The 24,233-nt window shown below is 35.7% G+C and overlaps 2 protein-coding genes across 2 annotated transcripts in view; one reads left to right on the top strand and one right to left on the bottom strand.

Annotated features, from left to right (window-relative positions):
* Positions 1–797: 797 nt before the first annotated feature.
* Positions 798–1,967, top strand: LOC145669806 (uncharacterized). The gene has a single exon (XM_081738150.1). It carries the CDS (start codon positions 798–800, stop codon positions 1,965–1,967), a length of 1,170 nt encoding a protein of 389 aa, XP_081594276.1.
* A 9,471-nt stretch (positions 1,968–11,438) lies between these two features.
* LOC145669652 (putative cytochrome P450 49a1) overlaps positions 11,439–24,233 on the bottom strand; it is a 60,688-nt gene continuing 47,893 nt past the window's right edge. Inside the window, exons 8-11 of the mRNA XM_081737902.1 lie at positions 18,920–19,089; positions 16,594–16,672; positions 14,172–14,405; positions 11,439–11,666 (exon numbers count right to left, since the gene is read on the bottom strand). Coding sequence (XP_081594028.1) covers positions 11,556–11,666; positions 14,172–14,405; positions 16,594–16,672; positions 18,920–19,089 — 594 coding nt within the window. The 3' untranslated portion in view covers positions 11,439–11,555. The remainder of the gene's footprint in view (positions 11,667–14,171; positions 14,406–16,593; positions 16,673–18,919; positions 19,090–24,233) is intronic.

Genomic DNA, 24,233 nt, shown 5'->3' with positions numbered 1-24,233 from the left:
AAAAGCAACATTGAAATTAAATAAAGAAATGCACGGATTATCGTTAAAATTTAACCCACCTTTTTAGCACAGTAACACCGTTGCTAAGGCGTTTTCTCCCTCTAGGACCCCTGCTGGTCCAAACTGAAATCTTCTTCATGGATGGGAGATACAGGGCTCAATACCATATAACTCCCATGGGGCTCCGGGTTTTGGTTTTGGAGCCTTCGTGACACGCACGGACAAACCACAGTTACTATTATTTTATATATTGATTAACATTTTAAAACACACACATACACACACATTATATATATATATATATATATATATATATATATATATAGAGAGAGAGAGAGAGAGAGAGAGAGAGAGAGAGAGAGGAACAGGTACAAATATGGAATAGGGGCACTAATATGGAATACTATAATATCTCGTAAGGTAACGTGAGTACTCTAGCGAACAAACTGTAAAACAATCCCTCCTTCCTTCCTTTGTTAACAAAAGTAGTCATTGTTGAGTTTAAAGCCGAAAGCAACGCGTCGGTTTCTTTTGATTGTTTTCCCGGTGAAGTGAATTTTTTGTAGGTAAGGAGCATTTCGTCGTATATTTCTAATACACGTGCCTATTCAAATACACTTCTCTTCGTTTGAAAAGAGGACATTTGTAGCGACATTACCACATATCTAGTGTTTTTCTATTGTTTGAACTGTGAGTGTTTTGACGTTTTGTTTCGCAAGACAGTAGTGGCTCGAATATGGAATACCTGGTATTCCATATTTAGACCCTTATTCTAGAACTGTGTTTCAACTGTAGATATGGCGACAACATCGAACGGTAGAAAATTGTCACCTGCTAGAAAAGTGTGGGATGAGGTTGCTATGCAGGGGGCAATAAAATCGGTGCGACAGAAAAAGATGGGCTATTTGAAGGCAGCCAAGACATTTAATGTTCCACGCGCAACTCTCTTCCGACTGGCTAAATCAGACGTGACAGTGAATGAAGCCACCAAAACCAAGCTTGGGAGGAAGACAGTTTTGCCACAAGAAATTGAAGAACAACTACTTCAATATGCTCTAACAATGGAAAGCAAATTTTTTGGACTGACCAGACGAGACTTACAAACAATGGCCTTTCAGATAGCCAAAAGAAACGGGATTCCAAATCCATTTCTGGAAGACAGAGCTGGTAGAGGATGGCTCCGCCTCTTCTTGAAAAGGCATAAGGATAGATACTCGTTTCGAAAGCCAACAGCAACTTCTTTCCAACGGGCCACCGGCTTCACAAAGGAAAATGTCAACAAATTTTTCGACTTCCTAACTGAAGAAATGGAGAAGAAAAAATACCCAGCAGACAGGATATTTAATGTTGACGAAACTGGATTGAGTGTGGTGCAGAGCAAAGTACCACGAGTTCTTGCAGTGAAAGGTACGCGGCAGGTGGCAACACTAAGTTCTGCTGAGAGAGGTTCTCTGGTGACAGTCGTAACTTGCATGAGTGCTAGTGGAATATTCGTTCCACCCATGTTCATTTTCCCCCAAAAAAACATGAACAATCAGCTGATGAGAGGTGCCCCGCCTGGGTCTGTCGCTGCTTGTCATCCCTCAGGGTGGATTCAGAATGATCTCTTTACCCAATGGTTCCTCCACTTCATCGACAAAGTGAAACCGTCACCTGAGTCACCTGTTCTCTTGATTTTGGATGGTTATTATAGCCACTCCAGAAATTTAGATGTCATTAACTTGGGTCGAGAGAATAATGTCTGCATTTTGTGCCTCCCCCCTCATGCTTATCACAAAATGCAACCACTGGACAGAACGTTCATGAGTCCACTGAAGTTTTACTATAGCGAGGAAGTGCGGATGTGGCTAAGGCTTCATGATAGGCCTCTGACTAACATGGACATTGCTGAACTCTTTGGTAAGGCCTATCTCAAATGCCAGACTGGTGAGATCGCCGTGAATGGCTTTCGAATTACAGGGCTCTAGCCAGTAAATCGGAATGTTTTCACAGATGCAGATTTCATTGCATCTAGTGGAACAACGGAAAGTGTCAGTGAAGCTGAGCAGAAAGGAATTGGGCCAAACAGTGGGAGTGTTTCTTGTGCCAATGAAACAGGAGCATCTACCAGAGGTACAGTGATTACTCCATGGGACTATCGCCTGTGCCCAACGTAGGGAAGAAAACGGGAAGCAGGGGAAGAAAATCAGGAACTGCCAATATTCTGACTTCATCGCCATATACAGCGTCCATTGAAATGTCTCTGAGAGTAAGGAAGCAATGTGCCAAACGTAACAAGAGACAACGAAGACCAGCAAGATGTGAAACGTCCGACACTGCGAGTAATAGTGATAGTTCATTTAGTGTGAGAGACGACTCTTCTGATATTGATATTGGTGAAGGTGGAACACCCTATAGCGAGGACGCTGAATGCATCTTCTGCTCGGACAAATTTTCATGTGATAAGGAAGGGGAAGAATGGGTTATGTGCCAGATGCGCACTGAGTGGGCTCACACTGCTTGTGCAGGCTATGAACATGGTTATTACGTGCGTAACTTATGTAAGAGAACTGTACAATGACGTAATATGTCAGTGGTGTTCGTTTCTACTTTGTTCGTATAACTTGGTTTAATTTTCAACTTTTTTAGCTCACTAATTTTGCTTGTTGAAAGTGTTTGTTCGAAAATGTTCAAGGTATTCCATATTTGTACCCTGTTTTCTAAAGTAAGAATTTTGCAACTTTATTGGAAATTGATGTTTATAAATATTTCCCGTTCCTTTACGCAGCACAAAATTTGGATATTGTTTAAGGATATGTTACACAGTATTTATAGAGTTTTTTGTGTTAAATTATGCAAATATATTGATTTCGTCAAACAAAAAGTAAATCGTATTCCATATTTGTACCGCTTCCTCTCTCTCTCTCTCTATATATATATATATATATATATATATATATATATATATATATATATATATATATATATATATATATATATATATATATATCCTGGAGATACGAGTAGTTGATGGAGAAATGACCCCAATAAATTCGTTCAAATTGGAAGCGTTTCATGTCAAAGGAATAAAAAAAAACGTCACTGGTAGTGATTAGGCTTTGAAAAAGACGAAATTCGATAAGTGTTGACATCTTAAGCCCCTACTTTATAACTGCTTTAAGTTCGAAAATATTATTCCCCTTGTTTACATTGATTTTTAATATGCCCGCGGAAACAGCAGCTTATGTGTGTCTCTATACTCCTCTCATTTTCATACCTTCATTCTCATTGACGTGATTAATCCGATTTTGTAGAAAAGCGTGATAAACCATGCAAACTCATCATCATCAAAACATGTATTTTCCGTTGACTTTGACCGTTTCTGATTTTGAAAATGATCCTGCGTACAATATAATTCAATAATCTGCACCTTGTACAGTGGTGTATTTAGGGGGGTGGCTTCCGGGCTTAAGTCCCCCCCCCCCGAAATATTACTTACTATAGTAAAGTATATGAAATATCTTGCAGAATTTTCACATTTTCAGGCAAAGCCCCAACGAAAGTTAGCATAGCCCCCCCGAAACAAAATCGTAAATAATTGTTACGCCACTGACCTTGTATATCACATCATCATTAAGAAATCATATATAATAACTGTCTTTGTCATGACTCTTATAGAAACGTTCGGGTTGCAAGCGGAGCGAGCAAGAAAAATTTTCACAGATCTATGTCTTTGCAAACCGACAACAATATTGATTTAATAGGATGCCAATACTTTTTTTGGCGCGACTCGTCGTTTACTTATTTCCAAACCTTTTTCTTTATTCTTCCTCGTTCGGCGCCCTCTTGCTATCAGCGCCCGGGGAAAAGGCCCCGCTCGCACTTCCCCCTCCACCACTAGCTGCGGCTTTGCGTAAAATGCACTAATTCCCCGCATCTCTGCCTAGTACCTGTATACATTGCGCTAGAATCCCTACTATATCATTTTTATTTTAGTATGCCATTTTAGGCCCAATTCCCATAAAATGATATAATGATACAAAGGTAAGGGTTTTTCTCCGGGGTATAGCCTAGGAGAGCTGGAAAAATTTGAACGAAACTTACAGGGTCCCCCATTAATTTCCCTTTTTATAGTAAGACAAAGGTGGCTCAAAAGAAGATGTGTAACTTCCTGTAAAACGGAGTAACAAGTGTTATTTAGAATCTGGCTACTAAAAGTTCCGTTGATGACAATCAGATGTCGGGCCTCAAGTTAGAGAAACAGTCGCTTCTAGTGGTGACATTACAGGTGACGCTAATCAGTGTAGTCCAAAGAAAAATATAACTATAGAAAGGTGATTTATTTGTTTATTTATTTATTTATTTATTTTTAGAATTATAGAAGCTTTCTATATTAGAAACTTAATTCTCAATAGTATTCAAGTAGTTGCAGTTATTTGTTAAAGTAGCAATGTTTATCAACACACGCCAATTTTTAATTAGTGGTTAATTCCTATGATGTTCTAGTCTACATATTTATATTAATATTTATTTTGAATCTATCTGTATTGGTTACTACTTCATAACAGGCCTGTAGCCAGCCCAAAAATGTAGAGGGGGCCGGATCCAAGCATATTATTGTTCATTGTTCATCACCATCGTGTAGTTCCTTTCCAAGCTTACCGTGAAAATTTTAGGGGGGACAGCAAAAATCTAGTTCGGTCCCGGCCCCCCTAGACCCCCCTGGATATTCTCTTGCTTCATAATACAGAGAAAAGCTAAGAGATAACGCTGCTTGCCTAATGCCAGTATGTGGCGGTAGTATGCAAGCAATTAGTAGACTAAAAATTACTGTAGACCTTTCGATTTAGTCAATAGGGCACAGAGGATCAAACGCTTGAGTGCACCAACTAATAAATTTATTAATCAGTGAATTATTCTTCTTAATGAAGATATTTTAAAATTATAACATAGTTAAAAGCTGGCAATCTCCAAATTTACTACACCTAAACTTTCAGAAATAAACAATAAAACTGACACTTTACAACTTTTAATGGATTTGTGTATATCTGTTTTGAGCTCATGCGTGGCTATATGTTAGCGTAGGGCAGGATTTCTCAACCTGGAGGAACGCGAGAGGGTGTCATGAGGGTCGCGAAGATAAAAGGGAAGAAATGAATATAATTAGAAACTAATACCGGAAAATATTTTAAAATATTATTTTGAATTTTGTTCTAATAGGAATATCTTCGTTCAGACCGACAAAAAAATAGGTCTACTAAACATTTGAACAGTTGCAGAATTGTTTAAAAATAATTTAAAGGAAAGTGGTACTTTATGAAACTAATAAGAAATGCATATTGAAATAGCATAAAAATACAAATGTAACAAAAAAAAATCTGCGTATTGAAATACAACTAAACTTGAAAGCTAATGAGATACCTGAGCATGGTGTGATTTTACAATTGCGTTAATATCTGGTTCAATTTTCGTGACACACATTATCAAGTCATTTTTAACTGATAAGCAAATACTTCTGTTTGTTTTAATGCTTACCGTGGAAGAGAAACCACTTTCGCACAGGTACGATGTAGCAAATAGAATTATTACTTTTAAAGCAGCAGATACCACACCGAGACCAGGATCTCATCTCTTCTTCAGTCCACTTGTCCAAGTCTTCGTTACATAAAATCACTTGTAAGGACTTGTCGCACGATAATTATATTATTTGCACAAGAAGTCGTGGGCTTAGATCAGCTACTTTGATGGCAGTAGTAAAGGGGACACCAGATCGAACTTTCGGCTTCCCCTGGAGTGTGGCGCCCAAGAAATTTTGTTCCCCTAGAATGTGGCGCTCGGGCGCCCACGTTAGCTTTCCCCAGGGATTAGGCGGTATGACGTCATGAGGACAGTTGGTGTCAGGCCACACCTCTCGGGGTCAAGTGGTTTTCTGCTTCGCATTTATGGGTAGTTCTACCGATGGAGTCGTTCCCTTTTACGGTATAAAAGTTTGATATTGTTATATCTTTCTTACCTCATAGTGTTGTATGATTGAGTGAAGGGTGTACCTTAATTTCGTTTCCTTTGATGGGTATAAAATTATCAATTTCCGAAGTTCTATTTTTTTAACCGATCCTATCATCTTTGATGAGACCTTATTACTTGATATAATTATATGATAGAGTACAAGGGTTTAGGACATAGTACACATTCCTTTTTTAATTTGGGGAAATATTTCGTTCCCTTTCATTGCTATAAATTATCAATTTTGGAGGTTATTGACATCCCCTTGAATGATGTATTATTACCTTATGAAATTTAGTACGGTGGTCCAGGAGTATACCTTTTCAATTCGTTCTCTTTATGGGTATATTACCAAAAACTTTCAAATTTCGAAGGTTATTGACCTCTTCTTAACAAACTTGGATCTTGTGGCTGCCGGAAGATCCCTAAACAACATCTAGCAGTAGTCTGCCATCATTGTAACACTCCAGTTTTCCTGATACCGTTCTTCCATGTCTTTGATATCTTGATTGAAACGCTCCCCCTGCTCTTCATTCACTTCATTCACTGCATTCATTGACAGGAAAGTAGTCGAGGTGTGAGTTGAGAAAATGGACTTTCAAGATCATGGAGCAACCAAGCTTTCGGAATGCATGCAACATTTTTTCCACCATTTCCTTGTACTGTGGGTCCTTTCGGTTTCCCAAAAACGTTTTGATGAATACAGTAAAGGCAACTCAAGCCTCTTTTTAAGTTGAAGTCATTGAACTGATTAAGTCTTTGTCGGATATGAGATTTTACTATCAGGGCCACTCGTAGAATGCTCGTGTACTCGTGGTATTTGAGCAACAAACAGTGTAGCCAGAACTACTTATCAACGTTTTACAAATCTAAGATGTAATCTTACTAAATAAGTTTTATGAACAGATTTATTGATTTTGGTTTTTCTTTGTAATCTCTTACTCTCATTCATGACATATTACGATATGTCTCAGTGATCCCGATCCGAACTAATATACATGTATTTTCATGTTTCGGGGATCACAAATACATTTAATCTTGTATGTTAATTTTTATTTTCGTGTGATGCATTTGCAATTTAGCAATTTCCAGCTACCTGTTTGACCACGTTACATTTCGATTGTGCAAAAACTTGACGTTCCAGGAAGAAACTGGGGTCATTTTTGACCTCGCTGCACCCAGAAGCGTAAAAATCAGCTAAACGTATGCAATCAGCTCTTTCTTTGGTTGCAGACCTGTGGAATTTATCCTCGTATTGAATTTGTAGTCCGAAAAAAATCTTTGAATAGCCGAAATAATTCCCACTTACTTTTGGAGAATTCATTTCAACTCCCTTTGTTATGTAATATTGCTTTCTATACACACCAAAACTTTTACCTTAAATATAGGCTTAGGCCCTGCAACGTAATTAATTGGCTTACGAAAAGTTGGTGGCTTTTAATAGCGGATAACACCATCTATTTGTCATATCTGTGCAAAAATTTCCAGCCATGAATCCCTCACGAGAATGCTCTTTCTTGTTGTACGTATTTGAAAACATGAGGTATGTGAAGAAAGACATCGGCCCTGAAGCTCTTTAACGTTGAATGCCATTTAAAAAGGGAAATGATTCTTGTAGCTATTTAGCATTGAACAACCTGAGCAGAAGGTCTTAAATTTTGAAGCTCTTCAACATTAGGCGGCATGTAAAGAAGAAATCACCTATTAAGCTTTTTAACATGTGAAATACATAAGTTCTGAAGCTCTTCAACAATGGTTCGATGGAAAGGACAAAAGCCCGCAAGCTCTTTAACATTGAATGGCATGTGAAGAAAGTCGCTTATAAACTCCGTAGCACTGAATGATATGTGAAGAATGGAACAAGCTCTGAAGCACTTGACATTGGATGGCATGTGAAGAAGGTACCTGCTATGAAGCTCTTTAAAGTGTGAAGAACATAAGTTCGAAGCTCTTCAACATTGGTTCGCATGGGAAGGACAACGGCCCTCAAGTTCTTAAACATTGAATAGCATGTAAAGAAGAAAGTTATCTCCGGGACTCTTTATCACTAAATAACATGTGAAGAATGGCATAAAGTCTGAATCTCTACAACATTGGATAACATGTAAAGAACACTATCTCTGAAGCTATTTAAGATTGATGACATGTGAAGAAGTACATCAACGCTGAAATTCTTCAACGAAAAGAAATGTATTTTGAAAATTGACTTTGATATTCCAATTAAATCCTTTATGTACTGTAAAACAACGAGAAAAATCTTCAAGCAAATAACATAGTTTGTTTAAGCCTTTTTCTGACAGCAGGACGCACATAGGGCCTACAGACACATGAATATATATTTTTATCTTTTACTATAGCACATATCATTAGTTCCTTATCTTCCTTCTGTGTTTCATCCTTACGTCCAGTGAAAGTTACTTCTACAGTGTATGTTCTATCCATCCGCTGTCATGAAGGTTTAGTTAGAAAGCTGAGAGCAAAAGAGTTAACTTAAATATTTAATATTTTTCTGAACAGAGTATGTACTTATTAAAATTAAAATAAGTCTTAACACTTTCAATAATGTAACGTTTTCTTTATCAGACATTAATTGGCGTACATACATATGTTCATAATATTAAATTACACAGGTCTGCAACTGAAAAGCTGTTTGCATAAGTTTAGCTGATTTGTACGCTTCTGGGTACACCGAAGTCGAAAATGACCCCCGTTTCTTTCTGGAACGTCAAGTTTTTGCACAATCGAAATGTAACGTGGTCAAACAGATAGCTGGAAATCGCTAAATTGCAAATGCATCACACGAAAATAAAAATTAACATAGAAGATTAAATGTATTTGTGATCCCCGAAACATGAAAATACATGTACATTGGTTCGGATGGGGATCACTGACACATATCGTAATATGCCATGAATAAGAGTACGAAGTTACAAAGAAAAACCAAAAACAATAAATCTGTTCATAAAACTTATTTAGCAAGATTACATCTTAGATTTGTAAAACGTTGGTAAGTAGTTCTGGCTACACTGTTAGTTGTTTAAGCACTACGAGTACGCGAGTATTGTAAGAGTGGCCCTGATAGTAGAAACATCATATCCGACAAAGATTTAATCAGTTGAATGACTCCAACTCAAAAAGGGGCTTGGGTTGTCATTACGGTGGTCATCAAAACGTTTTTGGGAAATCGAAAGGACCCACAGTACAAGGAAATGGTGGAAAAGACATTGCACGCGTTCCGAAAGATTGGTTGCTCCATGATCTTAAAAGTCCATTTTCTCAACTCTCACACTGACTACTTTCCTGACAATGTGGGAGCAGTGAGTGCAGAGCATGGGGAGCGTTTCTATCAAGATATCAAAGGTATGGAAGAACGGTATCAAGAAAACTGGAGTGTTACACGAGAATGGCAGACTACTGCTGGATGTTTAGGGATCTTCCGGCAGCCCCTACAAACGGACAAGCTCCAAACGTAGTTTGACCTTTAAGAAAAGACGATTTTACAAGCAATTTGATTGATAGTGCTATTACTTTTTTGTCTTCACGTGTGTGCGTGTTTCTGAACATTAATTTGTGTTACGCTGTTAATGGTGTTTCTGTGAATCGCATATTTGTGTTCATATTTTTGTTCAACAAAGACCACCCGTTTTTTCGAAACCTAGACGTCCCAGGACAAAACGGTTGACATTCCTGGATTCAGCGCACACCAACACATACGAATCAGTTAACTAAACCGAAACAACTTAGCATTGTTTTATTTTTGAAGACCTGTGTTATTATCCATATACAATTTTAAATGTTATTTTTTATATAATTTTAATATTTTTTTTTATTTTGAAATGAAACATTAAATTATAACGATACCTTATTCTTACATATTTAAAAGAAATTGAATTTAAATAAGAAAACAACAATTTAAATTGTATATCAATATAATTTAATATTATGACCATATATACGCCAATTAACGTCTGATAAAAATAACCTTGCGTTATCGAAGCTGTTACGACTTATTTTAATTTTAATAAGTAAGTACATACTCTGGTCAGAAAAATATTAATTACTTAAGTTATATTGTTACTTATTTCAATGTCGTGTCGTTTCGTCCCAAGTAGCGTTTCGTCCCAGTATCGTTTCGTCCCAATCCCACCACGCGCCGTATCGTTTCTTCACAAGCAGCATTTCGTCCCAATACCACGAACACGAAACTTAGGTTTCTAGTAGCGTTTCGTCCACTAGTTACACTCACAAACAAATAATACACACATTTATTAAGTTTACAGTGCGATAAGCTTCACTGTTGTCACCAGCCTGGACTGGTGCCCTCTTTTATTGGCACCTGTCTGACAGAGGTAGGCCTGCTGTATAAGCTTGGCACTCAACATATACGAAAGGGGTCGTAAGTAACCCACAAATTCCATGGACCCGCGCGGTTAATTTATGAATTATTTTTTATAATTTTCATAAAATAAAAAGCCACGGAATTACCGCACTCGGGCTTAAAACTTAAGGCCTAGTCCCAAAAATATAATTGCAGCTAGCGCTTTGTTACTTATTAAATGATATTCGTATATTCTTCACTGTTCAATATTTTCATGTCAGTCCTAATGGCTTTCCTTTTCTTTTAATTTATAAGGATTATGTAAGAGACACTTCTCAAAAAGCTCCTGACTTTTCCAGTGACTCAGTTGCTCTTACAATTCTGTCATTCATGGAAACATATTTGTGGATTTTCAAACCACTGGTCGACAAAGTAATGAAAAATTCAGTCAGTTTTTCGTGGTCTTCTGTGATACTGTGGATATATAGTCATCCTTCCTCCATTTTTGTTGGCTTCAAAATGTAAGGCAGCACACATCCTGAATCCCGTACTTCCATTGGAGAACGCTCATTAGCAAGTGTTCGAAGTGCCTAGTAGTCCTATCTGGCTGTGCTTCCATCTAGATTAAGTTTTAGAATTACCATTTGATCGACGTGTGAGTCATCACCTGTGTGGGTTACTGGACGAAACTCCAGTCATTAGTCTGTTCACTAATCAATAAACATAACGGTAGCTCGAGATGAATTGTTATGCATTTGCCTTGAGACGAAACGCTACTACACCGGGACGAAATGCTACAGATTTTGTCTTCGGACGAAATGCTACTGGGACGAAATACTACGGAACTCTTATTTCATATTTTGGTTGAAGTTTCAGCCTTTTATATCCGTTAAAGATTTCATCAATTAATACGGCGCGATGATGTTACTTGTGGGGAAAATCATAACTTCGAGTTTTGAAAACAATATGTTGGCATGCTTTCTTATTATCTACGTAGGTCAAAATGATAATTAGGACCTTAACATAGTAGAACATTTGAGTAAACAAATTTGTATATCTAATTTGTGGTCAATCATAAAGTTAGTTATTATAATTAATAAATCATAAACCCAAACATTGAAAATTAATTGATTTGTACTTCAATTTTATTTTTTTTATTAAACACGAATATATATTTACAAATGCATTTTGTTTGTTTTATTAAGTATACAGAAATCTTACACAAAATATTTTTACATTCTTAATGACATCTTTTTTACACTCTGTCCAATAAACGGAATTTTAAAGGCTTCTTCGGATGATTAATGGCTTTACAGTCAAATGTCATTTCGCCATAATGGTACTCTACTCTGAAGCGTTGCAACAGCTGAAATAATAAAACATTTAACATTAGTTCTTTTCGGTGTGAATATTAACAATTCTTTAACAAAGATAAGTTTTCCTCAGGTTGCGATTTTGGCATGAATTTGTTGGAAATTGGGCGAGATTATGAGGGTCATTGTATAACCATTCTCACTGGAGAGTAGGATATATGCTGCAACGTGGTGTTTCTTTGGTTGAATCGAAGTTTTGCGTTCCCTTCAGTAGGGAGGCTATATAACACACGAAGCTACAGCTTAATGTGGGCTCCGAACCGCATGAGCTCTCACTAAGAATCGAACATTTTCATCGATTTATCGATATTCCATTATGAATAATGAAACACTGAAACAATATTTGAGATCTAAAACTTGAATGAACTGGTCTCTCGACACATTTATCGTGTTGTCTTGAATTGAATAATGTATTTCCCGTCTCGTTTTCCGAAGAGGAATCGAGACGAGACATGAAACTTTTCGTGTCGTTTGCAACAGTACTTATTATCCCAGCTAGTTTAGTTTTAGATAACTTATTTTATCATAGCACAAATTATGCTACCTTAGCTTGACTTAGTTTACGTTAACTTAGGTTATTTTAAATTACATTAGCTTAACTTATTTTAGTATTGTTTAACTTGTTATTGAAGTTGAGCATAGCGTAGGTTATTTAGGAGTAGTTTAGGTCAGTCGAGTTTACCTTAAGATAACTTACGTTACTTAAGCTTATCTTTGATTGGCTTTAATGACAACGTAACAGAGCTGGGAGAGCTAGTCGAATTATGCCTCTACTAGGTCAGTAAGGCTAACTTATAACTAACTAACTCTAAGGCCTATGAAACCCGTAGGTTCAATGCAACATTCACCAAGACTCTCCCTTGTCTTCTGACCTTAGCCAACTAGAACACGTTTCTACTCTGAATACCTATTTGGACCAGATCCATCCTTATATTGTATTCCCATCTGCAACTAGGTCTTCCTAATGGTCTTTTTCCGACTGGGTGTTCACCTAAAATTTCGAAAGTGTTCCTACTTTCTTCCATTCTCGGTATATGATTTGCACACCTGAGCCTCCTAGATTTGATGAACCTAAAATTTTTTTTGGTAAACGGTATAAATTATACAGTTTCTCATTATGAAGTTTCAGCCATTTCCCATTCCAGTTCCACTTGGGTCCTCTCTTTTTTTCTCAAATACTTCCAGTCTGCGTTCTCCCTTCAAAGTAAGCAACCATGTTTTACAGCCATACAATACAACAATCATAATATATTGTTTTGTACATTTTAAGCTTCAAATTCTCCGACAGAATTCATAAAGACTAAAGAAGTGTTGAATGAATAATAATACGAATTTCCTGTTTTCACTCGACATTTAATTTCTTTGTGGTCTGTTAACGTTGATTCTAAATATTGTTTTGGTCTGTTAACGTTGATTCTAGATATTTGAAAGTATCCACTTTATGCAAATAGTTATCTGATATTATAACGTATCCATAATTTGCTCACGGCAAAAATTCCATGTATTTAGTTTGCTTTGAGTTACTTCTAGAACAATGTTCTTCCACGTATTTAATAAAAACCTCTCGATTTCTTTCTGTTGTCCTCATATCATCCGCTAATTACCTTAAGGAGACAGACTACTAAATACATTGTATTTTTCAAAAGCTAACAATTTTTCTTTTGCCAGTTTTTCGTAAGTGAAAGAGATAATAAAAAGTAATTTACCTCAGTAATAGATAATGTTATTCTACTCCCAAAAATACGATTCGGAAGAATTTTCAGTATTGCCATCCATAGAAATTACAGTGTGACCAGAATTTGAATTACCCATAAATCTAGGTTAAGGCAGCGACTAGAAAAATGAACTCAACGCCAATTGATGACTTATCATGCTGTCTGTGTTCCTTGTTAATTACTTTTTAAATAATGTTTGTATTTTGTTTCTACTGATAATTAAAAATTATTTATTTTGTACTCTTTATTACAAAATAAATACAAATATTATTTAAAAAGTAGCTAACACGAAACATAGACAGTATAATAAGTCATCAATTGCCGTTGAGCTCACATTTCTAGTCGCTGCCTTAACCTAGATTTTTGGATAATTCAAATTCTGGTCACACTATAATTTCTATGGATAGCAACACTGAAAATTCTTCCGATTCGTATTTTTGGGTGCAGAATAACATTATTTATTACTGAGGTAATTTACTTTTCATTACCTCTTTTCACTTACGAGAAACTGGCAAAAGAAAAATTGTTAGCTTTTGAAAAATATTTAGTAGTCTGCCCCCTTAAGCAAACCTAAACTCAAGTAATCCACGGTGTTCTTAAGAAATTTCAATGTATTTAATCCTGGCAAAAATAAACAAACATTTTTCAAATTAAACTATTGTTACATAGCATAAGCAATCTTTTTCTAATCTGAATTAACGTAAGCAATGCTAAAATAACCTAAAATCATAGAAAGGTAAAACTACCGTAAAAATGACTATAAATGTAATTTCAATAACCCACCTTGATTATAAGCGTTTCAGCTTCAATTTCAGCAAACCGCCGTCCCACACATGATCGAGGTCCAAATCCAAATGGCAGGGATAAAAATGGATGAACTTTCTGTTCCTTGACGGGGCATCCTTCTGCCTTGTCCTTCTGCCTAGTCTTTAACCATCTTTCGGGAATATATTTCATTGGCTCAGGGAAGTTCTTCTCCATATGACACAAGAACATATGAGGCATGTTTACCATTGTCTAAAAAAGGGAAGCACATCCATCAATTATCAAAGCATTTGTATAGCTGTCTTCTTTTCTTTTGTATAGGATGTATTCAAATTTTGAGAACGCCAATTAAAATACGTTATTAGTTTTAAATTTCATTTTCCACTAAAAATGTCTAGTTCTGAAATATATATATAAGTCTTAATATCATAAACCTCCCATCAACACATTCTAGTTTCACCACCTTTTCTTTTAACCCTCGGATATACACGATATTTTTAAACTTCGGATCCCCAACAGAGGTAGAGGTGTACCCTAATACAAATTTTTGCAGTTAGTAACATCCTTATTTGTGGCATACAGGCCAGGATTTCGTGAAGGGGGGTCCGTCACATGAAATACTGTGGTCATCACACCAGGGACTCGATCATTCTAAACAATTTTCCTGGGACATATTGGTTCGTTTAGCCGGGATTTTGTAACGGGGGGGGGGGCGTGACATGAAATTATGAAGGCCCAGGAGCTTGATCAATCTAAACTACTTTACTATCAACATATATTGGTTTGTGAGGATATGTTGGTAAGTATTTTAATAAATTATGAAGAAATCTCGAGTAAAAAATAAAGTATTGAAAAAGATTATACAATATTTACATCCTTCCTCTGTTTATTCAAATATAACAATTTTCCTTTCATTATGACCTCAACTATTATAAAAAGTACATACTCAATAATATCTTGTAAAATATTTTGCAATATCTGCGTTCCTTTCTCTGTTGAATCAAATGTTAATAGAACTTTCTTTCCACATATATTTTTGTTTTTATTATTCCGTCAACTACTGTCTGTTTCAAATGACAGGTTAAAGGAGCAGTAGAAAAGGGTTTTTGAAATAACGTGTTTGATATTGCAAGGATGCGATGACGAAAAATTACGATAAAAAATGTCCACGCTGTTACACAACGACACTATGCTTTCGGAACCTTAAAATCTCCCTGACTAGTAGCAGAAATTCTGAGAATTCCGCAACTTTTCTAGAAATTTCAAATTCACTTACTCTTCCAGGATATATCACTCACCTCGCAACCATGTATTGCAAGTAATACAAATTTCCTCATAAGAAAGAGTAACCAAAAGCTTCCTGTAGTTTATTTTTAACGCTGATCCTTCTTTTTCTCATTTCATTTTGTTTCATCCTTCCTTAATTTTTTCATTTCTGGTCTCGAAGGGGGGGGTCCGGACCCCCCCTTGGCTACGTGCGTGTGGCATAGATAATATTGGTATTTTACTTTATGTTATATTGTGCTTTGTTAGTGTATGTTATTTTAGGGTAAGTTTAGGTAAGTTAGCGAAAAGGAAATTTGTTTATACGCTGTAGAAGTGTATTAATTTCGTAATATTTTTGTGGCAGGAAATATTGCAATATTGGAATTTGAATGCAATACTAGAACAATATATTGCAATAGGCTCTAATATTACCTGTTCTTTATTTTGCTGTTTACAATAGTAAATTACAACAATGAAATACTCGGAAGAAATATGGTAACATAGATATCCAAGGAGGGTTACAAATGTACCTCCAGTGTAGTTTTAGCCACATACGTAAGCAGATCACCTTACAACATAATTGTTATTGAGGAATAAGTTTCCTTACAGTATGACCTACAATGTCAACTTCGTGTGTGTGTGACATAAAATATACAGTAAAACATATGCATGGGGTACATTTGTATCCCGCTTGGGTATCCGAAAGTTAAGCACTTACCAATAATTATTCCTACACCATTATGACCGCCCTTTTCATTACTTGAGTAAAACATCCTATATCTTTCGCTATTCAACACACCATTATCTTCCCATTCTAACTTCACAAACTCCTAGCAAACCTAGATTATTTTGTTTCATTTCTTCTTTAAGATTGTCTAATTTCCTTCTCTATAAGATGATACGTACGTTCCAAACAATCTTTTACAATGAGAGAGAGAGATAGAGAGAGAGAGATAGTATTGATCAATTTGGATTGATAGAAACATACTATATAACACACATAAGCAAGGTTATGTGACACAAATATATAAAAACACAAACACGTAGCCTAACAGTTTCAACAGACTAATTTCCGCTCCCTCTTCCTCATTGTATAGTTGTGTTTATAATTTACACATACTTAACAATACGGAAACAAAGCATGATAGGAAAAACATATTATATTTGTACTTACGCCTTTTGGAATCCTATAATTTGCTATTACTATGTCTTTAACCATTGTTCTTCCATTGGCGTTTGTTATGGGAGTTATCCTTTAAAAAAAAAAAAAAATCAAAGTGACAATTCAAACTTAATATCTACGACTATCACAATATATTATACTTTCATTCTATTTACATCTACACAATTTATTTCACTTAAGTAATTTCCCTTATTTAAGGTTAACAGTTAGTTGTATTTTTTAGTTAATTCGCATGTCTGGTATTTTTCTATGTTTGTCTGAAATGGTTGCTCTAGATGAGTAAAAATTGAACTTATATGAATGTAATAGCAACTAAAACTTCTATTTAAACCGAAAGTTGTAAAAAAATCATCAATTTATGATTTCAACATTTTTTGCCATTGAACAAAAAGGGCAACAGATAACGAGAAGAAGCTCTTTGCATTCGATTTAGAATATTTTCTTAATTAGATTCTTCATCTTGTGTGTCTCCTTACTAAGATCAAAAATACTAAAAATTCACTACTTAGCGCGTTTCATTTGTCATCATCCTCCTAATGCACCTTAACCTTAGAGATCGTCTTTGTGTATAATTTTTCAAATGTAAATTTTCAGTCATGCGTCTATTCTAGATAGCTTTGACGTATTAACTCGTATACGCTTAGACCAAATCTAATGTGGTAGGTTGCACAAAATCACGTGATCGTAAGACTCAGTCTTAGTGATTCTGTATGTGCACAGGTTTATCAAATGTAAATTTTAGTCATGCTTGACAAATGTATCAATTTAAGGGATTTTTAAGGCTAACCCTAAATTATGTATTATTGGCAAGTCTTAAGCAAGCTTGCAATCGACGGGTTAGTAACTTTGCTGCTGCCTTGGTTAGGTCTGCAACGGTATAAATGCAAGCTTGTGCAAGTCTAGGCTTGAGTAAGGTTATTAAAAATCTGGAATGTTATTAGGACATTTTCTCTGAACTAATCTCAACGAATTTACCAAATTATGGAGTTTGGTATATAATAATTTATTTTCAAAGATATAACCTACCACATTAACGTCATCTCATTTAAAATAAAGATGGTTTAATTATTATCCATTAGATGTACGGTTCTAGCAAGAAATCAAACAACTAGACCCTATTACTCGGCATTACATGAAACTAATTGCAAAAAGCATTTGTAGCGTGATTCAAGATCGTACCGGAATGAAGAAAATTAAATAGCCTATCTGGTCCCATTAGACAAAGAACCGGAAAGAGCTAAACTATTGGATTGATAGAAACACAGCATATGATACTAAGATTTGTGATGCCTCTGAATGTTGCTAACTCGTTTGCTCTGTTGCTTAGACCTACTCTGCTGGAAAAGGTAATAGAAAGCTGACAAATACCTAATCATCAGATATATGTGTTTATCCAGATTTTTTTTAATACCGATTTTTACAGACATTTTGCAGTGGATTTCCAGATATTTGGGCTTTCCGACTTGGCAACGCTGCTTCGGTTATTGGATCACCATCACGACGAATGGTAGTGAAACCGTTGTTCCTCTGTCTCCAAGCAAAGAAAGTGGCAGCGATACATATCGCACGTTGTTTATATTAAATTACTCTTACAGTGAACAAGGGTTAATTACATCCCTTCAATCAATTAGTTTAATTCTGCCGAAATTCTAGCGTAGGATTAATTTCATATATGATTAGTTTAACCATAATTCATTTTCCTTTTATTTATTACTTCAATTTAACAACGATTTTAGTGATTTACAAGTAGATATAAATATAATTAACTTAAACAATGAATTTACACTCATTTTAATTAATTTATAAACTTGTATTGTACCAAACATGGCTTGCAGTTTGCTTAGCATCAATTTCATTTTATTTATCCATGCAATTTGGCTGCAAGTTTAATTTTCCTCTGAATATTTGGTGACCTCATAAAATTTATGGAACTTTTAATGCATTCAACCTCAACCACATATTGATTGCTGAGTTTGCAATCCAGCCTCATAAAGATGACCATTTCTGATTAGTCTCATAGTACTTCTCATATCATATTAGAAGTGGCACGATAGCTCAGCAGTACAGCTCTTACCTCTGGTGTGTGGGGTCCTTGGTTCGATACCTGGTCAAGTAATTTTGCTTTGGACAACATCGTGTCCGTGAGTTTTCAAGGGGCTTCCTTCCACTTTATCATTCCATCATCGCTCATTTGCCTTAATCATCGTGTCCCTTAGACTAAAGGGCATACTCGCGGGACGTTAAACTGAAAGATGTCGTTTCGTATTACATTAAATATGATAAAAAACAGTTATTAGCGTATGAGAATAATACTTACCTTAACGTTTCCTTCAAGCACGCCTTCAAATATTTGGCATCTTCAAGATTATCTGCAGTGATTGGATCATCCTTGGAAGGCACTATTTTCGCAATTTCATCGGCTAATTTTTCTTGTTTGTCAGGATGCTTCGCTAGGTGGTATAAAGTAAATGCTACATACAAAGATGTCTGGAATAGAAATGTGAAAAGAATAGGAATTTGGGCAATCCAAATGAAATCGATCAATTTCCAGGTCAAAAGTTGCTGACAAAATTTATTTATTTTTTTATATATATTTTTTTATCTAAGATTGTACCACATTCAGGAAGTTGATTCGTTTATTTTTTAGCTGAGCATATTTTGTCGTACCAGCCATTTTGTATAGGAGCCTGAGCGTATTTTGTACTTTTCAGAGGATTCCGTTAAACGCTGTAACTTTTTAGGTTTTAAAGATAATGAGTTCAAACCAAAACCATATGAAAGTTAATGGAATAGACAACATTCTGTGTTCTGTGCATATTGAGACGTACTTCATAACGTTGAAAGAAGAAGCTCTGAACATTGAGGTTGGAAATCTAAAAATGGCCATTTTTGAATGTTCATATTGAAACGAAATAAATGAGACTCGCCTTCAATTGTTTGTCTACACAGAGACTAGATAGTAAACAAAGTCCCAAACAAGTTTTGAGATCTGAGAACCATGTACTTGATTTTCTGGAAATTTTTAAACATTGCAAAGCTTCCGAAATCGTGTATTTTCACCATCAAATATCTGAGGAAGGACACAAGTGAAAAATCACAAAATAGATGATGGTTGGGCAGTAACAAGTGAATAAAATTACATCACTCTGACTTGAGTGGTTTCCGAGTTATAAGTTGTTGCAATGATGTGAAAATCGCGATTTTAACAGCTCAACAGATGTACAGGTTTTGTGTTGATAGTATCTCAGACATACAATTTATCTATGTTTCATCAGAAGAAGTGCTGTCAAACAGCAAGAAATTCGAGATTTGATACTTGTAAAAGAATTACCATTGCCAGATCATATCATAGATTTATTACCTCTGACGCAAACACAAATCAGGTGTCATGAAGAACATAGCATGTTGTCATTTGCATCTAATGATACCGTAGCCTGTATTCACGACAAGAAATGGTGGGTTGGAAGAATTAAAGACACCAGTCAGGAAAATTACGATATATTTATTAATCTTTTCCATCCCCATGGCCCAAGAACCTTTTTTAAACTATCTACGAATGACAAAGTGTGAGTACCAATCACTAAGTTTCTCCAGAAACTCAAACCCACAGAGTTCACAACTCTTACAGGTCGTACTTTCAATATCAGTGCCGAACTCTGTACACAAATTAGTCAAGTGTTTACCTCACTGATGTCTTAACAGCAGCGCTATAGGCAGAAAGAAATAACAGAGGCGTTTCGTTTTTTGTACAAGATATGATTCATGAATTATGCATACTTTACTCATTAAACATTACTGTCGTGTTATTTTACTACAAAGTTTATATCCACTCCTCATGGCGCTTCAAGATATTAAGTCCCAGTGAAGAAGAAACTTATAGCTCAGAAACTACTCAAGTCTCAGTGATGCAATTTTACCCACTTGTTAGTGAACATCTATAATCTACTGTGTGCAAATTTGAAGTTTTTCACTTGTGTCCATCCTGAGATATTTGATGATGAAAATACACGATTTTCGAAAATTTGCAATGTTTAAAAATTCCCAGAAAATCAAGTATATGGTTCTCAGATCTGAAACTTATTTGGAACTTTGTGTCATATGTAGTCTCTACGTAGACAAAAAAATTGAAGTTGAATCTAATTTATTTTGTTTCAAAATGTACATTCCAAGATGGCCATTTCTAGGTTTCCAACCTCAATGTTCAGAGCTTCTTTCAACGTTATGAATTACGTCTCAATGTGCACAGAACACAGAATGTTGTCCATTCCATTAACTTTCATATGGTTTTGGTTTGAACTCATTATCTTTAAAACCTAAAAAGTTACAGCGTTTAACGAAATCCTCTGAAAAGTTCAAAATATGCTCAGGCGCCTATACAAAAATGGCCGCTACGACAAAACCTGCTTGGCTAAAAAAAATAAATGAATACCCGTTTTCAATTTCCTGAATATGGTACAAACTTAGGTACAAAATTAATTAAAGAAAAAACTAAATTTTGTCAGCGACCATCATTGGTCGATTTCATTTGAATTGCCCCAATTGTTAATAATTGTCTTGAAGGCTGTATGCAGTGATTGAATTATTCTTATAAAGTGTTAGGGGAAGTTGCTCACCCCAGGGGCACTTTCTATATTTTGCTTTATAGAAGTGGCTATATTTGTGCTATGCTAATAGAAAAACATATTACTGATAGATTGATTGTTTTCAGCTTTGTACTGCAAATTTGGAACAAACATATTGCAGCAATGAGAAGAATACCAGAAGAATGCTTGCTTGAGAGGTCATTTTATCCCATGGTACATATTGGGGTACATACCAAGGGACAGTGATTGTGGTACCTAGAGACATATATATTCATAAGGATCGTTACAGAAAATAGTGCCCATTATAAATTGTCTGTTGATACATCAAGACATATGTCATTTGGTACATTGATAGCCGAAATCATAAATAAAATCCCATTCTATAAAACAAGTGCATAATATTACCTACATGTAGAAACAATGCACAGACATCTTAAATGTCCTGCTGTGATTTGCTTGTCATCCACATTTGTATGCAGGAAGAGTAGTTCCAAAATGTGGAAATCAAAAATTGCTTTTAAACACAAGAAACATAAATGTCTTTCACGCTAACTTGTTTCGTTGTCGTATCCAACTATTTCATTGGTGCACAAATCACTTTAGCAAAACTGCCTGGACTTGGTAAACTCAGAAGGGTTGTAGGTCCCCACCTGATACAAACTGTCTCTGGAATAAGCAATTTGCCCTACTTTAGAAATTTTATTTGCTAATTTTTCTTGTTTGTCCAGATGTTTCGCTAGGTGGTGTAAGGTAAGTACTACATACCTAGTATCTAAATGTCTGGAAAAGAAATGTGAAATTCCTATATAATCGAGGAATGTGTTTGAAGAACAAATGATGTCATAAATATGACTGGAGTAAGAATTCATATTATAATATTTAAATGATATAACGCCTCATTCAATAAAGAAAGATGCTTCATTTTGTAGTCAAATTATAAAATAAAGTTACGAGCAATACATTAAAATTTTCATGTACAAATAATTGTTGTCTGTATTGGCATCCTTTAGTTTTGTATAATGAAGTTTCTCTTTTCTGTGACAGGTTATGCGTTTTTAAATATTACATTGTACTAGGTATATTCTAAGACACTGAAGTTGACGTCATAGTTCCTATGAGTGACAAAGTGTTCTATCACATTTTTCCACCAAAAACGAAACGTTAACTGCTTGTTAGAAAATTGTAAGATATATAAATGTATATAGATGTTCAAAGTATTCCTGGTAAATTAAACTACAAATTGGACATAGATTCAATTAGCATTAAAATAAATTATGAAAGATAATAAGTGAAGGCACGAAAATAAACTAAATATACAAAGGAAGGAACGTATCTATAGTGAGCGAAACAGACGTTAATAAATTGATATTAAGGATAGAGCAAACGCAGACACATCTAGTATATATTAAGAACTTCAATTTATCATAGATCATATAAACACTTCATTATACGCGTTAGTGAACTGTACCAACAATCTGTAAGAGATGATTCCTCACATCAATATACGAAGATTTATGTGGACCGTATTTAGGAGGCTTCCGCGTATTTAGGAGGCTTCCGGTCTTAAGACCCCGAAATTTTATTTACTATATTAAAGTAAATGAAACATCTTTCAGAATTTTCACATTTGCAGAACTAAAGTTAGCAAATTTGATGTGGAAATTTGGGCAAAAGTGTACAATTTAGAAGCTAGGGCCATCCAAAAGCGTGAGAGAATACATCGCTGCACGTGTTATTTCAAAAATGAACAACTGTGGGACTGGCTGTTTCTAAAACTTCCGATTTCCTGCCAACGTATTCGGTGTTCACTGCTGTCAATATAGACGTACACACAGGGTGAGTCCTGGGGATCCGGACCCAAGGTGACCAGACGTCCCGTTTTAGCCCGGACAGTCCCTTTTTTCCAACCGTTCTCCCGTTTTCTTCTGATTCTCGAACGGGACGCCTAAATATCCCGTTTTTAAATAAAAATGACCTAAGTGTCCCGTAATTATTATTCAAAATATAAATCATCAATGCAAATTCTACTCTCTTCCGTACCAACACTCGTTGCCAAGTTTCAGCCGTGTCTAGAACTTCTGAATTTTCAAGTGGGAATTGAGTGGGAGTGTTCAACTAGTTAAAAGAATTGTTGGGTAGAACTTGCAATCGGGAACCATTATTTATTGTGTGGTACACTTAAAGTTAGAAACCGTGTGTTATCACTCTTACTTGTGTATTTTGCAAATTGAGAACATTGCTGAGTCCCAAAATGCAATCTGGAAGTCAGATCTCTCCCCCCCCCCCCGTAGCCGATTCGTATGCGTCCCGTTTTCGCAAGTGAAAATTCTGGTCACCTTGTCCGGACCTCTTTCTCGAAATCTCGACTTTTCTTTAGATGTTAATATAACATGTATAAATCAATTTAAAATAATACGTTTATAGTTTATTATATTCTTTTTATAGTACTAGTTTCTCTATACTTTCGTAAACGTGAATACATACTAAGGCAGTCGTTAACGCTTAGAACGCAATTCCTCTCGCTTTCGTAGACTCTGAAGATTTGGCAACGGACTTCTGGGGGCCGGTGGGTTGTAATACTACTACTTAGACCTACTTTTAAGAGCCTCGAACTTTGAAGTTGGTTTTATTTATATAAAATAAGAAAATTCCCTCTTCTGGTGGGCACAATCGCCCCGATCGTCCCCACCCTGGATCCGCCCCTGCCCGTAATAGTGTGCTATAACTGGCGAGCTACTGGTTGGCAATCAAGCAGGTTTCACACCTATTGAGCAGAGATTAATATGCATTTTTGGATGTCATATGTGCGATACCATTTACGCAAATATCTACCTCCATCCCAAGGTTTCTTCTGTTCAAAGTAACGAGTGTTGCAATATTACTTTTCCCCACGTATTGGGCGGCCTCAGCTTTGAAACTATACATCATTTCACTAAAGTCCATATAGACAAATTTTTCTTATTTTGAAGTGAAGGATCACCTTTTACAGTTTGTCAGTGTAGTTCATTAACAGTGTACATTTCGGATCTATGAAGTTTCTATGTTATG

This window comes from Thermobia domestica, chromosome 14 (assembly GCF_964235325.1).
Source record: "Thermobia domestica chromosome 14, izTheDome1.hap1.1, whole genome shotgun sequence".
Taxonomy (NCBI): domain Eukaryota; kingdom Metazoa; phylum Arthropoda; class Insecta; order Zygentoma; family Lepismatidae; genus Thermobia; species Thermobia domestica.
This window is presented reverse-complemented; position numbering and strand designations above follow the sequence as displayed.

Coding starts and splice junctions, on each gene's coding strand:
- LOC145669806 (XM_081738150.1), top strand. CDS start 798: ATGGCGACAACATCGAACGGTAGAAAATTGTCACCTGCTAGAAAAGTG.